Below are 21,049 nucleotides of genomic sequence, written 5' to 3'. Positions count from 1 at the left end.
CCCGGACTGGATGGACGAGTTGCCGTGGGTCATGCTGGGCATCCGGACCGCTCCCAAAGAGGACTTGGCCTCATCATCGGCGGAGCTGGTGTACGGGTCGACACTCACAGTGCCCGGGGAGTTCGTGCCGTCGGCGCCGGAGCAGCAGGAAACGCCCTCCTCCACCCTTCAACGCCTTCGCGAGCGAGTTGGCAGGCTCGCACCCGTCCCGACGTCCCGCCATGGGACATTTCGCCCACACGTGCCAATGGCCCTCACGGACTGCCCATACGTCTTCCTGCGCCGTGATGCCCACCGGACGCCACTCCAGAGGCCGTACGAGGGCCCGTTCCGGGTGCTGGAACACGGGCAGTCGACTTTTGTCCTGGACATGGGGGGCCGGCCGGAGGCCGTGTCGATTGACCGTTTAAAGCCGGCGCACCTGGACATTGACCAGCCGGTGCTGGTTGCTCAACCTCGGCCCCGAGGGCGCCCCCCCTCACGACTCCCTCCACCTGTCCTCCCGCCGGTCCCTCGACCTGTCCCTCCACCTACGCCCCCGCAAGCCCCGGGATCTGCTGACTTCCGCACGCGGGCCGGCCGGGTCGTGCGCCCGCCGGTGCGTTTTGTGCCTCTGGTTCTGGGGGGGGGGGTCCTGTGGCGGCTCCTAAGGGTCGTGCCATTATACTGCCGAACCCCTCGGCACAGGAGTGGCGCAGTCCGGAGGCGGTCCTTAGCCGGAGGGTATAAAAGGCAGGGTTTGGGTGCCATCTTTTCCTGGTTTCGTCTTCCCCTGAACCGGGAGGAATTAAAGTATAGTGCTTCTCAAACTTCAGACTACTTGCCTCATTTTGAGACCCACGCACTACAGTGTTAAACTAACCAACTTTGTTAAGTCGAGATTGCATAAAGTCATAGCACCAACTCTTCAACAGCACTTCCAAACCTGTGACCCCCATCACCTAAAAGGATAAGATTTGCATACCCATCAAGCAACTCACACCCACAAGTTGGAGAGTAGGCTGGTTTTCAAATGTGTTCCCATGCCTTCATTGTTGGCAAGTACAAATCTTAGAGCTCATTATCCAGCAGATCATGCAATTTGCATTGTTCAACGCAGCAACTCATCCCACCATCTCAAGACTAATTAGGACATGCAATAAATACTGGCAATGCCTGCAAATACACATCTTGGAAATGGAAATAAATAAAACATGCCTTCTTTGAATCAAAAAAGTACTAGAATTTCCAAATTACATCTCTTACTCAATTCTTCTTTGACAATCCTTAAGGGCCTGTCCCACTTGGGCGACCTAATCCGCGAGTTCTGGCGAGTTTGCCTTCGACTCATACTCGCAGCATGGTCGACACGAGACGGTAGGAGGTCTTCGTAACTCACCTTCATGCTCGAGAGTGGTCTCCACGTACTCGAGGCCTCAGCTAGGTCACGTAATTTTTTTCAATACGTTAAAAAATGCCCGCGAATAAAAAAAGGTCGCTATGGAAAAAATCGATACTTTTTTTACTCGTAGGTTTAGTCGTAGTAGGTCGGCATGTTAGTCGTAGGTAATCGAGGGTAGTCCTAGGTAATCAAATGTAGTCAAAGGTAGTTGTAGATAGTCTTCTTCATAGTCGAAGGAGGTCGTCTTCACTCTCCACTATTCGGTGTCCAATTTTCCCGAAGTTAGCCGTAGCTAGTCGAAGCTGGTCTTCAACTTTATTTTTTTTAAAACTCTCCAAAACTGTTCTAAATTCGCCAATTAGGTCCCACAAGTGGGACAGCTCCTTTAATCATCTAAAAATTTGAATACCTATGTTAATATCTCTATATATGGCTAAATACCAAATTTCATTTGAAAATGCTGCTGGAAGTTGACAAGTGATGTTTTAGTACTAATTTCATATACTTGCATGTTGTTAATGCTGTTTTCATTACACATCAGGGTAAAAGTAACTTTTCCCCCGAATTGAAGAGGAAATTCATTGTTTCCATTCATAACACTAGCAAGAAAGAAAAAAGCTTTAATCTAGTACCTTTCACAACCTCAATATATGGCAAGGTGTCATATATTGATATTTTAGGGGAAGATAAACTAACCACTTCTAAGTGAAAGATATTTCAAATGTTGTTACCTGGGTTCAATCTTGCCTGTGCAAATGTATCTAATGCCTATAATGCAAAAATAATTAACTCAAGTTAGAAAATTCTCTTTTGTTTGTTTGCAAGAAAAAAAAAAGCTCAAATGCAAATTTCACTCTGAATGTTTCTTTGAACATAATGCTAATTGTAAAGTCTCAATTCATTATAGCAGGCTTGTATCACTGTGGTAGGAAAGATACTTGTGAATCCAAGTGTGACAAGTTAATGAAGTGTAATCTGTGCAGTATACATAATAAGGAGAACCGCTGGGCCACAACTCAAATAAAAAGTCTGAAGAGAATGATCAGTTTGAAGCTTGATGTGAAAGACCCACATGTTACCAAAGAAGGTAATACATGATATCAATTATTGTGCATTGTGATTCACTTGTTTTTTCTTTTGTACTCTATAAATATGTCTTCAATAAAATTCAATCAGCTCAACATATAATAAAACCATTTCACATACACTTCGTATCTCACAGACCAAAATTGCTGTGTTATAATGACTTTGTTAATTGACTTAACTCCATTAAAAAATTAAAACTAACACCACTTATATAAGCATTCAAAGCTTTTGTTTGTGATATGAAGTGTAATTTCGTGGTCAAAACAAATTAATGGAATTTTTATTTATTTCATATGGTAAATGTCGTTTTAAAGATTGGAGGTGATTTTATCACCAGAACATTCAAAACTCCATTCTTTAGAGAATAGAACAAATATTTGCTTGTTTACTTAGCTTCTTTCATGGATGTAAAGTGGGTCAGTAAAAATTGCAATGGGTAATCTTATGTTCAGTGACCCAGTTGTCTTAAATTTAAAATTAATATTTCAAGGACAAAGTTTAATAAGGTCATAAAAGACATAGTAGCAAACATAAGGCCATTGAGCCCATCTAGTCTGCTCTGCCATTTGATTATGGCTAACCTAGTTTTTCCCTCTCTGTCCCATTTTTTGCCTTCCCCCCCGTAACCTTTGACGTCTTTACTAATCAAGAAGCTACAGAATCAATCTCTGCTTTTAAAATAACCAATGACTTGGCCTCCACAGCTGTCTGTTTGGTAGTAAATGCATTGTATGTCTTCATCACATACTTAGATGAAGAATTCAGCTTCCTCCGTGTCTTCTGATGGTGACAGTGCTTCAATTTTCTACATTTTGTTTGTGTTTTTTAACCAACGCAACGAAATATTCATTGGAAATAGCCTAATCTAAACCTTTGGCCAAACTTCAAATTGAATGCTTTCTAATATCTGGTAATATAACTATAAGTTATTTTGGATTGTAACTATAAGTTATTATGTTCAACCTCTGAACATCATTTAAATGGATCTTTTTGCATTTTATTGAAAATATTTTTGTGTGATAATTATAATCAGAGCAACTGTTGGGTGATTCCAGCAATGACACTCATAATACTTCCAAGGTCCTAGATACTATATTACCTACTTAAACAATCAATGAGCCATCAAGCCTAATTCGTGGAGGTGAAACACTCAGATAATAGAAACCTAAATTTAACTTTACTTCGACCACGAAAGCAAAAAAAGCAAGATGTAGGGAGATTACAATAATTTACCACTATTTACAATAATCTCACATCTACCCACAGTACTCATAACATCTCAACTCTCAGAAAGCTGTCCATTTTCCTTCTTACGGCAGTGAATCCATATTTAATGTGCATTCTAGCTTTCAGCCTCTTGCAGCATATTACCCAACCAATCCTTGAAGTCAAATCTTTACAGATCTGTAAAATGTTGAAACATTGTAATATTAATGATGGGTAATATGAAAAAGAACTATTAATTAACATTATTTCCTACATACTGATAATAGCAACCATAGTCCAATGAAATTATTTAACTGCATTCCGCATTCAATTGTAATGAGACTTTTGGAAGTCGAGCTTGAGTCTGTCCATTTTAAGATTCATAAAATATAATAGAAACATAGAAAATAGGTGCAGGAGTAGGCCATTCGGCCCTTTGAGCCTGCACCGCCATTCAATATGATCATGGCTGATCATCCAACTCAGTATGCTGTACCTGCCTTCTCTCCATACCCCGTGATACCTTTAGTCACAAGGGTCACATCTAACTCCCTCTTAAATATAGCCAATGAATTGGCCTCAACTACCTTCTGTGGCAGAGAATTCCAGAGATTCACCACTCTCTGTGTGAAAACTGTTTTTCTCATCTTGGTCCTAAAAGATTTCCCCCTTATCCTTAAACTGTGACCCCTTGTTCTGGACTTCCACAACATCGGGAACAATCTTCCTGCATCTAGCCTGTCCAACCCCTTAAGAATTTTGTAAGTTTCTATAAGATCCCCCCTCAATCTTCTAAATTCTAGCGAGTCCAGTCTTTTTTCATATGAAAGTCCTGACATCCCAGGAATCAGTCTGGTGAACCTTCTCTGTACTCCCTCTATGGCAAGAATGTCTTTCCTCAGATTAGGAGACCAAAACTGTACGCAATACTCCAAGTGTGGTCTCACCAAGACCCTGTACAACTGCAGTAGAACCTCCCTGCGCCTATACTCAAATCCTTTTGCTATGAATGCCAACATACCATTCACTTTCTTCACTGCCTGCTGCACCTGCATGCCTACTTTCAATGACTGGTGTACCATGACACCCAGGTCTTGTTGCATCTCCCCTTTTCCTAATCGGCTACCATTCAGATAATAGTCTACTTTCCTGTTTTTGCCACCAAAGTGGATAACCTCACATTTATCCACATTATACTGCATCTGCCATGCATTTGCCCACTCACCCAGCCTATCCAAGTCACTTTGCAGCCTCCTAGCATCCTCCTCATAGCTAACACTGCCTCCCAGCTTCGTGTCATCCGCAAACTTGGAGATGTTGCATTCAATTCCCTCGCCCAAATCATTAATATATATTGTAAATAGCTGGGGTCCCAGCACTGAGCCTTGCGGTACCCCACTAGTCACGGCCTGCCATTGTGAAAAGGACCCGTTTACTCCTACTCTTTGCTTCCTGTCTGCCAGCCAGTGCTCTATCCACATCAATACTGAACCCCCAATACCGTGTGCTTTAAGTTTGTATACTAATCTCTGTGGGACCTTGTCGAAAGCCTTCTGGAAGTCCAGAGATCTTAAAGCTTAGAGATTTGTATTTGTAAATGTTAACAATGCAAATACTTCAACTTCAGGGATTTTGATTATAGGTAGAATATTCAATTAACTCGTACTTGGTTGACCTAATCTATTTTGAACTGGTGTGATATCATTTATTGTTCTTGGTAAGCCTTAAAAATAACCAAATTGAATGCAATCCATTCATTGAAGAGAAATTACATTTTTTAGGCATAATATTCTGTACTTGCAGTGAATCTTTATTGTATGTACTAATAAATATTTTTTTTGGTTTAGGTTTTTCTATAGCACTAGGAAACCTATATAATGATAAGCCAGAAGTGGAAGCAGAACATATTTTGGGAGTCTTTGCAGCTGCAGGAGTTCTGAAATTCAGAACATTATTTAAAAAGTAAATATTTCGGTTATAAATATAGAACATTTCAATGGAAGCTTTATGCTATTCCTATGATATATTAATTTGATGAAATTGCACCTGTGTGAGGTTTCTTAGTAGCTTGTTTATTGGTTTCAGTTCTTGTAGAGCTAACATGACAATGTTTGATATATTACAGTAGTTTCTGATAGTTAGGGCAAGTAAACAGTTGCAGCCAAGCATACCACTTATCTGGTATGAAGCATTAGCAGACTTGAAAACACTGGTCCAAAAAAAAGGCTTTAATATTTAATCAAAGATACTTAAAAAAAAGTAAATAATTAAAAATATTAAATGTAATGCAAATAGTTTACAAAAATGACTTTCCGTATTCTTACCTTTCCTCCTCAAAGTGGAGTAATTCCCATTTAAAGGAATGACATCATAGATCCTGCAATGGATCTAACCTGGCACGGAATCTGAGAACTGAACTTCAGAAAGTGCATACTCATCTGTTTAACTTTGTGTGGAGTTTGGCAGCAGGGTGCAGCTGATAAAAGTAGCAGTGGAGTTTGTGTTGTAAGCTTAGGAGGTCTGCATTTGCACAGGGGGTCTTGGAATGTTTAAGCATGAGGTGCTTCTGGCAAATCTTAACAAAATATGCACCAAAACAATTCACTATAAAACACAAAGCACTCCTATTCTGTTTGCTAAATCCTGTATCCTAGTTTGCTAAATATGTCAACATTTTAGGAATGTAGTATTGATTGTGTATAAAATTGCATGGTGCTATATTATCCATGGTGCAATGTTCATGCAGATAATTTGTGAGTGAAATTCGGCCACTGCTTTCTGCCTCAGAAACATTCACAGAGGAACTTATTTTCACAAATTCTCCAATCACATATTGGCACATTATAACACATAAATATCTATTTTCCTTTATACTTTGGTTATATTTGTTAACTTAATTATTTACTTCTTGCAGTATCAGCAATGGTCCATTTGGTAGCACTCTTGCCCATGAATCAGATGATTTATGTTCAAGTTCCACCGTAGAATCCTAAATATCCATTCCTAAGTTACCCTTATGCATATGATTTAGCATGAAGATTGCACAAAACACTTATTCTACTAAACATTCGCACATGTACATTGTGAATGACATTTCAATATATTTATTTCATATGTCAGTGGTTTACATAATTGGTAGCACTCTTGTCTCCAAGCTGTGGTGTTAATGGCTTCAAGCCATTTTCAGCACTTCAGGTACAAAAATCTGGGCTAACATTCCAATCTAGTTTAGGTTTGTTGCTGTCAGAGGTGCTGCCTTCAGCATGGAATGTTACTTTGAGGTCCCACTGTCATCCTCGAGTACAAAAAAAAAGCCTCATTGTATTGTCTGCAAAGGAGAGTGAGGGATATTTCCCCAATGTCCTTGGGCAGCGTTTATTCATAAATCAACATCACTGAAACAGGTAATCTGGTCAGGTTCACATTGCTATTTAAGGGGACTTGCTGTGGGGAAAATAGTTTGCCTAATTTCCGACATTTAAATCTGTCAACTCTTCAGAAGTACGCAGGCATTTGTGTAATTATAAGGCAATGCACAATACAATATTTTTTTCAATTAAAGATACATATGCAAGTCTGTTTTTGCATATGTATCTTCACTTTGCTTATCCTGATTTTATCTGCACAACTATTCTTTAATATCCTCACTATTTTATTGTCATATTTTCATGTTAGGATTCTTGTATAAACTTGACATAAATAAATTACATGGGTATGTTTCTCTTAGAAAGTGATGTTTATGCAGCTATAATTGATAATGAAATATATATTTTTAATATTTTCATCAAATATTACAGAAGAAATCGCAACAATCAACCAATTCTGATTTTAATTCTAATAGTTGAAAATAATATGTTCTTATTGTAGGTGTGCAATTGTTATGCTAGAAAACATAAATACCGCCACAGTTTGTCACTTCCATCAAGCTGCTATGAAGGTAAATTACTATTAATTCCTAAAATAATATGACGGTAATTATTTTAAGAACCCCATATTGTAAGAGTCGACTAAATATAATACATCAATTGCAGAGTCTGATCATTTGAAAGAACGTTAGTTCATAGAATTCATGTTACATTACCTTATGTAAAATTATGATCACCCGAAGTTGCAGAGATAGGTTATGCATCATCTTGCTTGCCAGGCCCTCATCCAAAATTCACTGCAGCAAATTCTAGAATGATGTGTTTTGTGACTGCATAGCCACGGCAGTGAATGGAGCACCTATTAACAAATGTGGTTCTCAACAGCAGAATTGAAAGAATGGCCTAATTTCGGCTTCAAATGTTCTAAAAGAGTGGTCATGCTGTGGATAGTTTAACTTTGTGCACATCCTTTGCACCATATTTTGAATAAGATATGATTTACATGTTTACTTACAATAAGAATCCATTTTCCATAAACAGAATTTGTTCTTGAGATAATGATAAGGCAGTAGTTCATCTGCACATTAGAAGTATTTGTCTTAGTTCACATTTATCTGAGCAATTTCCAATAATTATGGTTTAATTTAGGATTATCGTGCCATTTAAAATGTTGAATTTTAGACATTGTGGCACAAAAAGCTATAAAACAATAGAATGCGGTGCACTAACACATTATCATGGTTGGTGATGACTTGAAGTCGAGTATGATTGTCCTCCTGATGGGTCCTATTTCTATGTCTCTGCACGTGCGTGTGGGGAGACTGGTGCATGGATTGCCACCAAGTAGTTCTTGACAGAGAAAGACACAGGTCCAATGGCATTGATTCCGTGCTGTAACATTCTTCCACCTTCTCAGCCGTTGTGGTACTCCACCTCCTGATCAGCCACCATCCTCCGCCTGTTTCAGTGTTGGTCCACGCTTGGGCCGCGCTTTGGGCTGCTCTTTGTCATGAACCTCCCCCTTGACCTGCCACCATGGGTGACCCGGCCAGGAGCACAGCTACAGACAGTTTAGCTCTCAGAATCTTAGGCACACGTGAGTTCTTCCATCACATAAAGGTGACAACCTCCGGAGAAGACTAACACAATCATTCAATAATTGTCTTTGGAACGGAAACCTTTGGAGACTTTGAGCCCCACCCAAGGTTTCCGTGCGGTTCCCGGAGGTTGCAGGTGGTTGCCGGAGTTTGCAGGTAGTGGAAGCAGGTAGGGAGACTGACAAAAACCTCCGGGAAACTTAGGTGGGGCGCAAAGTCTCCAGAGGTTTCCATTCAGGTTTCCTAAGTGGGACAGGGGCATCACTATGGTAATTTTTAAAGACACAGTCTTTAGCTTTCATTGACATCTGCATTGCCTTATTAAAGGTTGATTGTATATAATCTAGTTTAGAGTTAAAATATTTTGTTTCACAGCAAGTTTATTTTAAATGAAATGGTCAGGCAACAAATTTCACTGCACCATCATATTTTCAGGGTATGTCAACCATTTTTTACAACAGATAGAAATCATTCTACCCACTGTTTAACAACAAAATCTTAATTATACTTCCAGCCTTCACCATTTCTACCCCAATTTAATCAAATATTGTTACTGAAAACAATGAAAACATAAAATACCAACATGTACTTAAAAATATTAAATTATTATTTGTGGGTTATCTTTAAGAGGTTTGTTGTACTCTGGTGCAATAATGAGGTGCATCGTGAGTGGGAGCAACACCATGACTACTTTAGATTCCCATTGCAGGACTTTGCCAAACCATGAATGTTGCAATAACTACATTGAAATCACAGAGAGTTTGCACTGTGGTATTTAGACTGAATCCTTTTGACATTTCAGAACAGCATCTATGATTCAATGGAAATTTGCAACTTGAGAAGTCAGACTGTAAGGGTATTGTACTTCTGAATTCACACTATGGAATTGGCCAGCCTTTCCAGACAGGAGAGGGTGACTTTCAGAGTGTACGTCAAGGAAAAGAGAGGGTGCGAAAATAGACAACCAGTCAGCCCAACATCTGTTGTTCATCATTAAAAATATGGTCATCTGGCATTTCAAATATCATAACATAAATAATCAGAAGATTTTGAAAGGAATATAATGTCTGATTAATCGATTCTAGATTCAGTAAGAAACAGCTGTACATTCCCATGATAAAATAATGTGCTTCTTGAAGGGAACTGGGTACTTTCTGCCATTATCCTTTCTCATGAAGCATGTTGCCGTTTTTGTGAATGAAGTAGCCTACTTGTATACCTGGAGTGCATTTTGTAGATGATACTTTTTTTGCCTCTATGTGGCCACTGGTGGAGGGAATGAATGATCAGGCTGGTGGATTGGTATGCAATTCGAGTGGACAACTTGGTGCTGGTTGTTGATAAGTTTCTGAATATCATTGGAAATGCACTTGTCCAGACAAGTGTGGAGTATTTAATTGCACTCTAAACTGAGTTTTGTTCAGGGGTTTGGAATGCCTTGAGATAAGCCGCTCACCACACGATAAGGGGCCAGCTGTTTAGGACTCAAATGGAAATAAATTATTTATACATGTTATAAATCTTCCGAATCTTTACTTGGAGAACTTGAATGCTCAGTTATTAATGTATTCAAAACTATGATCCATGGATTTTTGCATAGAAAGGTGTTTGAAATAGAAAAGAATAACCTAAATATTTAGGTGGAGATTGGTTGTAAAGCAGTCTTGAGGCACAGACTCAACCACGATCTTTCCAAATACAGGAGCAGACTCGACTAACCATCATGCTTCTGTCGTTATATTATCCAGCCAATGGTCCATAAACTTTCAGATAGCCTAGCCATTGTGTGTGATATTATGTATCTGGGATATGAGGACTTGTGAGGCTCTAATTCCATGACTGTGGTTGGGTTTGATGAATTTACCTTGAATGCCACACTGTAATGATTCCAGATTCCCCCCATAACTTATGTTATAATAATTAATAATAATTTTATTTATAGAGCACTTTAAAAACAAACATAGCTGCAACAAAGTGCTGTACATCACTAATCATTGACAAAAAAGTTAATACACACCAAAAATAAAATGTTATGTGGGTGCCAGCCTTTGAACTGGATTTGGAGACAGCCATAACAATTGGCATAGTGATTCTTTCTTGCTCTTTTCTTTCTCCACTTCCTTCAGGAATAAACCGGTTCTTCCTCTTTTTTCAGTTTCTTGAAGGTCATAGGGCAGGGTTGGGGAACCTTTTCATGTTGGAAGGCCACATTGTTAGCTGTAATCTAATAAGCCCGCATCCAAGAAACTTCAATTAGATATAGGATTATTTTGTTGGATCTTCTTTTACTCTTTGGTATTTTAAATACGTTCATTTTAAGATTTAAATTAAAATAATAAAAGACGAACAAAAACATATAAATAAAAATAAAAGGATTTGTTTACAAAATTTGCATTCATTCAAAAGGCCGCACTTAACGGCCTAGAAGGCCACATGCGGCCTTAAGGGATGGCATAGGGGATGGTGATCTCTTGATTTGGGAGCCTGCACTGTTAAAGCTAGTACAACATATGTGGTTACTGTAGATGGACGAGTGTGATGAGTTCTACATGGAACTTTAAGTGATGATAGGTTTGAGGATAAAGGTTCATAAATAATTGTTTATGAGTAAGGATGGTGGGGTGGCCAAGTAGCTTGAGGTAACACTTCCCCATTCAATGTGTGTGACCTCAGCATTTGGCATTCTCTTTACAATCACTGCCTTCTTGTGGGCAGTAATAATATAGAATCATGTTTCTTCCAACCCAGTAAGAATCTGCTGGTTCCCATTATGTGTTATCTCGGATGAAAACAACATGGTTGCAAAAGAACATATTGGTAAATGCAATGTGTGTGCAATGCTTTACATGGTTGGAGAGCTGTAGAATGTGTCCAAAGTGTGACAAGTTGCATGAAGAACACAACGTATAAATTATTCAAAATAGTCCCTATGTCCTCTTAGTATCTTAGTAAATCTACATAGCACAATTAATAGAAATGTTTGTAATATGAGGAAGTGAGATTCCAAATTGCACACAGCTCTCTAAATAATCAAATTACTGCCTCATGATCTTTTTTTATTCCTCTATTAAAGGGTACTGTATATACAAACCAATACTCTCACTTGTGAGTTTGGATGTAACAACACAAAATCTGTTTATATGGGAAAATTTCATTTCAATTTCTTTATGTTTTTTTTCAGATGATTGTGTATCTAGGTTGAGTAGATTATTTGAATTATATGTTGATTTGTTATTTCTGATTTAGTATAACCAAGACAGGCTGAAACGAGCCTGTGAGAGATGGCTTGAATTAAATCTTATAGTGCATCTACGATATGAGGTCACTCTGCGAGATTTGAATATGGAGGTCCTGCGAAACATTTTATTATCACCAAGGTTAGTTGTCTTTTATGTTTAGGAAGGAACTGCAGATGCTGGTTTAAACTGAAGATAGATACAAAAAGCTGGAGTACCTCAGTGGGACAGGCAGCATCTCTGGAATGTGTGACGTTTTGGGTCGAGACCTTTCTTCAGACTCAATGGGTGACCTTTCCGGTTGAGACCCTTCTTCTGACTGACGTTTCGGGTCGCGTCAGAATGACGAAGGGTCTCGACCTGAAATGTCACCCATTCCTTCTCTCCTGAGATGCTGCCTGTCCCGCTTGGCTGTCATTTACGCGATAGGCCGGTAGTGAGTGATGCGCGACGGTCACGCACGTCATCATGCGTCCGCACAGCCGTCTGGAGCGCGTGACGCCATTTGAAGATAGACACAAAATGCAGGAGTAACTCAGCGGGACCAGCAGCATCTCTGGAGAGAAGAAATGGATGATGTTTCGGTTCGAAACTCTTCTTCAGTCTGAAGAAGGGTCTTGACCCGAAACGTCACCCATTGCTTCTCTCCAGAGATGCTGCTGGTCCCACTGAGTTACTCCTGCATTTTGTGTCTATCTCCAATCTTCTTGGCCCAGCTCTGGGAGTAGGAGTGGGGGCAGATCCGGATCCGCAACGGCCGTGAGCCCCAGGCTGAGCTCGGCGATCGTTTGCCTGCTTCTGCTGCTGTTGGAGGTGAGGCATTGCGCCTCGCCAGGGTCTTGAACCTGTCCCACTTTGGCCGTCTGTTACGCGACAGGCTGGTAGCGCGCGTAGATTTTGTGCACACTCCTCCACACCACTTCGCTACCCATGCGCTACCCACTCGCTACCCACACGCTACCCACACACTAGCAGGTCGCGTAAATGGCGTGCGAATGACGGCCAAGTGGGACAGGCCCTTTACTCCAGCTTTTTGTGTCTTTTATGTTTGCTAGGCAAACTAACAAGATAAATTTTAGGTTCACTCTTGATTTTGCATTTTTATATTTTTTCACATATAACATTCACATTTCTGTGTTAATTCTCTTCTAAAACCACCCTATAAACGTAATAATTAGCTTTTGAATCCTACCCTGAATAACTTAGTCAGCTTTGAGAATCAAAAACTATTTCTTAAAGCAAACTTCAAGTACTCTATAAACTGTAATCTTTCTTGATAACAAATTGTAAATCCAAGTTTACCATTATACTAGTCTGTGCCAGGTTGCTGAACAATAATCAAAACCACACATTGTTCTTTTTATCATTCGTTGACATATTGAATATATCCTGTTTCAACATCTTTCATAATTTCAGATCACGTGCAGTATTGGACGCATTCCCGTATTAGCACTTTTGCTTGTCTGCCATCTCATTTTAATTATATTCTTATTCAAAGACCTTTCCAACTAAATTTCAATTAGGTCAGTTTTCAAGAACAATTGTGACCATGATCACACGGTAATCATTGCAATTACATCCAATTGGATTTCCCAAGTCCGTATATAAATAAGTTGATTTAGTTTAGTTTAGTTTAGTTTAGAGATACAGCACAGAACCAGGCCCTTTGGCCCACCGAGTCCGCACCAACGAGCGAGTCGCGCACATTAACACAAGCCTAAACACACTTGGGATAATTACACTTATACCAAGGATACAAACCCAAGCCAATTAACCTACAAACCTGTAGGTCTTTGGGATGTGGGAGGAAATTAGAGATTGCAGAGAAAACCCACGCGGACACGGGGAGAACGCACAACCTCCGTATAGACAGCACCCATAGTCAGGATCGAACCCGGGTCTCCGGCGCTGCAAGCACTGTAAGGCAGCAACTCTACCGCTGCACCACCGTGCTGCCCATGATGTTAAAACCTAGATTGCTTTACATACTGGGAATACTATGGAGTGGGGTTTCTATCTGACATCGTGACCCTTATATTTTTTTTCCCTGGGATCAGGACTAATTTTTGATATAGGATATCTTCTATTATTTCCACTTTTCAGGGAGGCCATCTGCAGCAACGGAAACTTGAGAAAAATGGCCATCAAGGTCCGTTTATAAAACTATTCATTCTGATTAGTGCCCAATGATTCTTGCTGTCTTATGTGTGTGTTGTGCAAGATCAAAGAATCAAGTTCAAGTGCTAGGGGCTACCTGAATAACATTGTTTTTAAAAACTATTACTGGCTTTAGGAGTTGCGGAATTGCACCTCAACATGAGATGTTATAAATAAAAGTATGGATCAAAGGAGGAATAAACATGATTTCGTTGAGTGACAGAATAGCAACGAAAGATGCTGGAAGGCCTATTCTGATCATTTTTTCCTTGTTATAAAACAATTGTTTTATAACAAGGAAAAAAGTACATTTGGTTAGGGTTTCAAAAATAAAAAAATAGGTTTAAGGTAAGTTTTATGGGGAATTTGAGGAGTAAGCTTTTTATACAGAGAGTGGTCGATGTTGGGAATGTACTGCCAAAGGAGTGGTAAAATCAGATTATATATCACTGTTTAAGAAATATTTCGATAGTCACTTGAATCGGCAAGGCTTTGAAGGACAGTGGATTAGTATAGACAGGCAAAAATGGCAATGTGGTCATGGAGGGCTGAAGGTTTCTGAGGTCCAAATAATTTTATTCTGTGACTTCCTTGCAAATCACCTCATTACATTTCCCTTTTAGTTACCATGATACCTTATGTTGAAATATACATTATGATGTTGTGTTTTTACAGATTGTTTACATTTACTGAATACCACGTATTGCAGATCATCCTCTCCTGGATATTTCTTCAGGTGAACACTGAGATACGGTTAATGCCACCGTACAGTACAATCGTAGCCTATTTTATCAGGTGATTATCTTACCATTCTTCTTTATAATAAATAAATGTTAGCAGATTTAATTGATATCTTTGGATGATGAATATGTATGTTGAATACATACTGATCTTTCTGTCCTGGGCCATCTCCTTTGTCAGAGTGAGGCCACATCTGAACTGGGGGAACAGCACCTCATATTCCGCTTGGGTAGCTTACATAGTATGAACATTGAATTCCTCAATTTTAGGTAACTACAAACTGCCCCATCAACCCCCCCTTCCTATTCACACCTATTTCTTGCTTCCACTGCTCTTCCACCTACATATCTTGCTCTAGCTTCACAATTCACAACTCTAAAATCCTTTCATCTCACACCTTCACACCTCTCATTTCTGGCCTTTGTCCAACCATCTCCCCCCCCCCCCCCCCCCCCCCCCCCTCTTCTCCCAAACCTGTATCCATTTATGACCTGCCAGGCTTTGTTCTGCCCTTCCAGCTTTCTCCCCTCCCACCCCCACCATCAGTCTGAAGAAGCTTGCCGACCCAGAATGTCACCCATCCATATTTTCTAGAGATGCTACCTGACCTGAGTTACTCCAGTACTTTGTTTGTTTTTTAGTTAATCACCATCTACAGTTCCTTGTTTCTACATTTGTGTTCCGTTTTCTAATTTCTGCAAAATACAGTTCAACATATCACACTTCCCTCCTTTTGACCTAAAATCACAGCCAAAAATCTATCCTTTATCAATAAGATTGGATTTAAGCAATCAGCTGATTGACATTTGTTACATATGTTAATACCAGCTCAGGTTATCATCAATTTACCCGTAATTCAGATAATTCATTAAATCCTATTTCATTCTTCCCCAAGGTTCGTAATATGTCAATTTTTATTCTTTTTCCAAAATGTAAATAGTTTTGGGGCACTATCATCCAGCATATGTTCCCAATTTGACCTTGTCCAACTAGCAGCTGTTGATTCTTTTGTTGCAACCGATTGTTTATGTCCACCTGGAGATTTAATTGTTCACTTGTGAAGTGAAATTGGGGCTGTGGCTATTCTAATGGTATCAGGAAGAGTAATTCAAAGAGCACACATTTGAAGCACTAATATTGGTACACTTTTATGATAAAAGAGTGAAACAGGAAGTCCACCCAATGTTCCTTCTTGGTCCATGCCTACTGTGAACCACCTTTTAATCTCAAGACCCAATGGGCATTCCTAATTAACTGAAAAAAATCAAAATTTATCCCAAGTGCTGGGACTGCTTTTTCTAGAAAAAGGGCGTACCTATCTTATGGAGAAATCTGTTTGCGGACAGTTCCCAGAAACCGAACCTATATGTAACCAGGACTACCTGTACACCATAAAAATAAGAATGGAATGTATTTGTAAATAGCATTCCTTACATTTTTACATCTACATTCACAACGTTGATATTTTTAAAAAATTCTTTCCATCAAGATTGTTATGGAAGATCTAATGTGGAGTTTTAAAATCATGGCATTCTAGTATACAAAATGACTCAATTCAGTGTATAACGTCCATATCATCTGGAAAAAAACGTACTCTTCAGTCTAGTCCCACTTCCTAGATTTTGGCCCATTGTCTTCTTGGTTGTTACACATCAGGGTCTTTGAGTCCTTTTTCCCAATTATCTGCTTCCTACCTCTTCAATAATTTTATTTACTTTTGATTAAAAAAGTCTGGAGTTAGCTTTGATTTTAAATTATTCTGCCTATTTTCATCAGTTCAGTTTTGGAAAGAGGCAATTCTCAGAGTAATGTGGGTTTTCTACATGTCCTATACTATTGTTTTTACCTAACGAAAACACCAGAAGATACTATTAATGAATTTTCAAAAACTTCTTCCCAAAATAAACTTTTGGAAATTTGCTTCATATTCTCGTTCCATTCAGTAAGAATTAGAATTACTTCCTTTAGCTCTATTCTTCCAGTTGAGGAAAAAACATCTACACTGAATAGAAAATCTAACCACGTTCATTGAACTGACTTTTTTTCTCCTGCAGTTTGCAAAACATGGTCGTCTATCTGGAAAAGGAGATTCGTCAAAAGTATTTTGGATTGTTTCAGACTGTCCGTCTACATGGAATAACTGAAAGTAAGCAAGCTTTCTAATCAGCCCATTTATTTTACATTGATCAGAACTGTAATGTTTATTGTTGTGGATTGTCACCTTTCATTTTAAACCAAACTTAGGCTTTGGATATACCGATAGCACTGCAGGAATATTTCAATGGTACTTTTATTTAATCATGCTGATTTTATAATTTTACATAATTCCTCCCTATTCTGGTCAACTGTTTTATACAATTCTTTCCTATTACATGGTTTTAATTGTTACATTGAACTTTAAGAAAATATGCAAAATATTTTATGTATCTTCTCAAATATACTTTGTGGCTTGCGGAGGCGGAGGCGACGGAAGAATAGCTCCACATCATGGCGGACCCGGAACTCGTTGAGATAGAGGCGGAGGGGAACAAAGGTGAAGCCTCTGCTGAGGACAGACCGTTCTGTATCAGAAAGGCGGAGGTCAGGGGGGATGGTGTGACAAAATGTGTAGGAAAGAACTGCAGATACTGGTTAGATCGAAGGTAGACACAAAAGTGCCAAACTCTATATATTAATTACCCCATTAGAATGATTTGAACATGGATCGGTTTGCTTATGTGTGTCTGCAAGAATCCCAAGCAGCCTGAAACTCAAGGATGAAGACTAAACAAATGCTCAACATTGTTTAGAATCTTGAAGATTTGACAGATTGTTCACCTTGTGAGATGCGTAGAAGCACTTTATTCATCGAGGTTGTGGTGAAAACTAACTGTAAGCATTGGGAGTTGAGTTTCCAAACTATTGCATTTACAACAGTTGATTGGTGCCTTGCAGCTCTGAACTATCAATCAGCAATGGTTCTAATTACGATGAACTTAGGCGAAAATTATGATGAACTTCAGAAGATACCTCAGGTTCAACAAAACCTTCAGCAAGCTATTCTATATGAACCTCCAATAGCACAAAATGCAGGATACACACAATACAGGAGGTTAATAGATAGAAGAAAAACTTCCCAGAAATACCTCCAAACCAGCATGTCAAGAGGTTAATGTGTGTGCCACAGTATGTATTTGGTGGTGGCTATCTTAGTTGCCACATCCACAACTTATTTACATGGAAACATTCCAGGGCTCTGCCAGAGACACTTGCATTCAGTGAGAATGACTTGATTATTTTGCTCATGCTGAGACTAGTTAGAACAGGCATGCTAGGGGTTATAGTTCTAACTTACTTCCCACAGACAATACAATACAATACAATACAATACAAATTTATTATCATTTGAGCCCCAGTGAGACTCAAACGAAATGTTGTTTCCACAGCCATACAAACAAAGACACTGTCTTACAGACATACACATAATTAAATTCACACAAACATCCATCACAGTGAAGCCACTGTGATGGAAGGCAAGTCTTTTCTCTCCCCTGTTCTCCGTGTCTCTCCCGATGTCCAAGCCCCAGGCGGGCGATGAAAGAGCAAACGGCCAGAACTAAAGGGCCGCGCGGGGCGATTGTACGACTGCACAGAGCTGCTCCCGGTCTGAAAGTCCAAGGTTGGAACCCCCACGGGCGATGGTGAGTCCCACGGCCATGAAGCAATAGCCCTGTGATGTACTGTCCCACAGCTGTTGTTCCAACCCCGTAACAATTGCTGGAGAAGTCGCGTTGCCATGGAAAACCGGGAAGCGGTCTCTCTCTCTCTCCTCCCAGACCCAGCGAGCTCCCGATGTCACAGTCCCCGGACCTGCGGACTGCGTTGCTGGATACTCCGAGTCCCAGGAGTCGAGTAAGCAGCAGCAAAAAGTCACCGCCGCTTTCCCACGCTAAACTGGGGGATGAAGCAAATGTTTGACGATGGTGAGGGTCCGCAGATCCGCAGCTTCCGCAAGGCAAAACCAGGGGGTCGTTCAGGCGACAGGCCGCTCCACGGTGCTAGGCCCAAACGACATTATGAGACCCGACAGGGAAAAAGTCGGGTCTCCCGGACAGGGAAGATAGCTCAACAGTTTCCCCCCCCCCCCCCCCCCCCGCCCCCCCCATTTACACATTGGGGAATACTATAAAAAACACCAAAGCTACATTTAACTAGACAAAAAATAAAAAAAAGACAGACAGGCTGTAGGGGCCGCTGCAACGGGTGAGCCGCGCCGCCGTCAACAGACGAAAGTGTTATTGAGTGCACATATACCAATCAAAACCTCCCCCGATCACCCAGCAGGTGTTTAATGGTCCCAAGGGCCTCCACTCCATCAATGTGCAGCTGGTGTGCAATCATTAAAGCATCGTGATGCACATGTCAGATGATTCCGAGGCAGGTACTCGAATGCCTTCATCATATCATAGCCCACCCTATGGCCTTCATGGCCTCTTCCTACATATAGGCAGTGACTAGTGTTGAGGACTGCACAGAGCTGTTCTGGGGAAGTAGAGGAATAAATCTTGGACTGCCTGGAGTCAGTAGACTTGGCGACATACAAGGACTCAGCAATAGACCTGAATGTATACGCCATAGTTGTTATTGACTTCATAAGGAATTGTGCGGAGGAGTATGTTCCCATGAAAACCGACTGAGTGTTGGCCAACCAGAAGCCTTGGATGAACCAGGAGATCTGCATTCACTAAGGACCAGATCTTGGACATTCATCTGGCTATACGGGAAGTCAATTATCCCATCAGATAAGGCACAACAAAAAGTTTAATTTGGACTTGCGCTCTAAACTGGTAATGAAAAAATGTTTGTTTCATGTGGAAGGGTTAGCATCTTGCCCTATTGATCCTTCAAGGCAAATACCAAAAAAGCAGCTCAAGCGACAGTGAAAAGCCCATCATTCTTAAGATGAGAGAAATCCAAATTTATGAATGCTTTGATAGGGAAACACTGATGTGCCTTCTTAAGCCCCCATAGCCCCAATGGTATTACCATCCCAGCCACAGAGGCCGACATCAGAAGATCCTTCAGGTGGATGAACCCTCAGAAAGCATTTGGATCTGATGGGATACGTAGTCGCCTTCTTAAAACCTGTGCAGACCAAATAGAGTATCCCGGGAGGGAATATCCCGGCAAGCGGGAGTATTACGACAAGCCGTGGCCAGACCCATCAGCAGGCTCGGAATATCTGTTGCAGAGAGACCACCCAGAAGGTCCAGTTTGTCTTCCGGAGACCAGTGGCTCGACCGATGTGGATGGAGGACCCACGGTGGGCCCGACACGCTCGCCGCGTACAGATGACCCGCGCCGCAGACCAGATTCTGCCCAGAAGGCCCAGCTCGACTGCCACGGACCAAGGAAATGCACCATGGACCGGGAGTAGGACCGGGAAAATGCACCGATTGCTGTGGTTGCCTGCCCGGAGTGGAAGGAGTCGGAGGAAATGCTGGTATACAGACCGGCTGTGGGAGGCAGTGCACTGCCTTGTCGGTGGATTGGTCTACTGGAGGCCCTGTAACAGCCTGGGGCTCAGCTGGACCGAGCGCCGCTCCAAGAGGTCGAGCAAGTGGACCGCAAGCGGCATGCAGCGGTGGGCAGAGGCAGAGGACACCACGGCTACACTTGACAAAGGCTAACCACACAATGCCGCCACGGCAACAGGCTCTCATGGTCAGATTAAGAACCCAGCATTTACAATAATTGGGACTCGAAAATGGCACCAAACTGGCGACTTTGTGTACTGTCTCAGTGTACTACTGCTATACTCTTGTAATGTATCTGAGATGCTTATCTAAGATGTCTCTAAGTGCTTATGTATAGTGATACTTGCACTGAACTGTATACAAAAAATAAATTTCACTGTACCTCGGTACATGTGATTAATAAAGTACCATACCAAGAGGGTTGTGTTTTTGAAAACTTCTTCGAACTCTCATTACTGATGTCTGAGGCACCCATCTGCTTTAACAGGTCATCAATAATACCAATGCTCAAGAAGAGTATGGTGACGTGCCTCAATGACTGCCAGCTGGTGGCACTATCGTCCGTGATGATGACATGCTTTGAGAGTTTGGTTATCATGCATATCAACTCAACAAGAACCTATACCCACTACAATTTGCCTACCACCACAACAGATCAACAGAGTATGTGATCTTGCTGGCTCTCTACTCTGCACTCGATCACTTGGTCAATAAAACCACAAATGTCAGGCTTTTGTTCATAGACAACAGCTCAGCTATCAAC

At 40.8% G+C, this 21,049-nt stretch overlaps 1 protein-coding gene across 1 annotated transcript in view; it reads left to right on the top strand.

Annotated features, from left to right (window-relative positions):
- btbd16 (BTB (POZ) domain containing 16) overlaps positions 1-21,049 on the top strand; it is an 84,214-nt gene that overhangs the window by 20,530 nt on the left and 42,635 nt on the right. The window contains exons 7-12 of the mRNA XM_055646802.1: positions 2,289-2,468; positions 5,521-5,635; positions 7,541-7,610; positions 11,883-12,013; positions 14,705-14,824; positions 16,825-16,916. Of these exons, the coding sequence (XP_055502777.1) occupies positions 2,289-2,468; positions 5,521-5,635; positions 7,541-7,610; positions 11,883-12,013; positions 14,705-14,824; positions 16,825-16,916 (708 nt within the window). The remainder of the gene's footprint in view (positions 1-2,288; positions 2,469-5,520; positions 5,636-7,540; positions 7,611-11,882; positions 12,014-14,704; positions 14,825-16,824; positions 16,917-21,049) is intronic.

Source organism: Leucoraja erinacea, chromosome 15 (genome assembly GCF_028641065.1).
Source record: "Leucoraja erinacea ecotype New England chromosome 15, Leri_hhj_1, whole genome shotgun sequence".
Classification (NCBI taxonomy): Eukaryota; Metazoa; Chordata; class Chondrichthyes; order Rajiformes; family Rajidae; genus Leucoraja; species Leucoraja erinaceus.
This window is presented reverse-complemented; position numbering and strand designations above follow the sequence as displayed.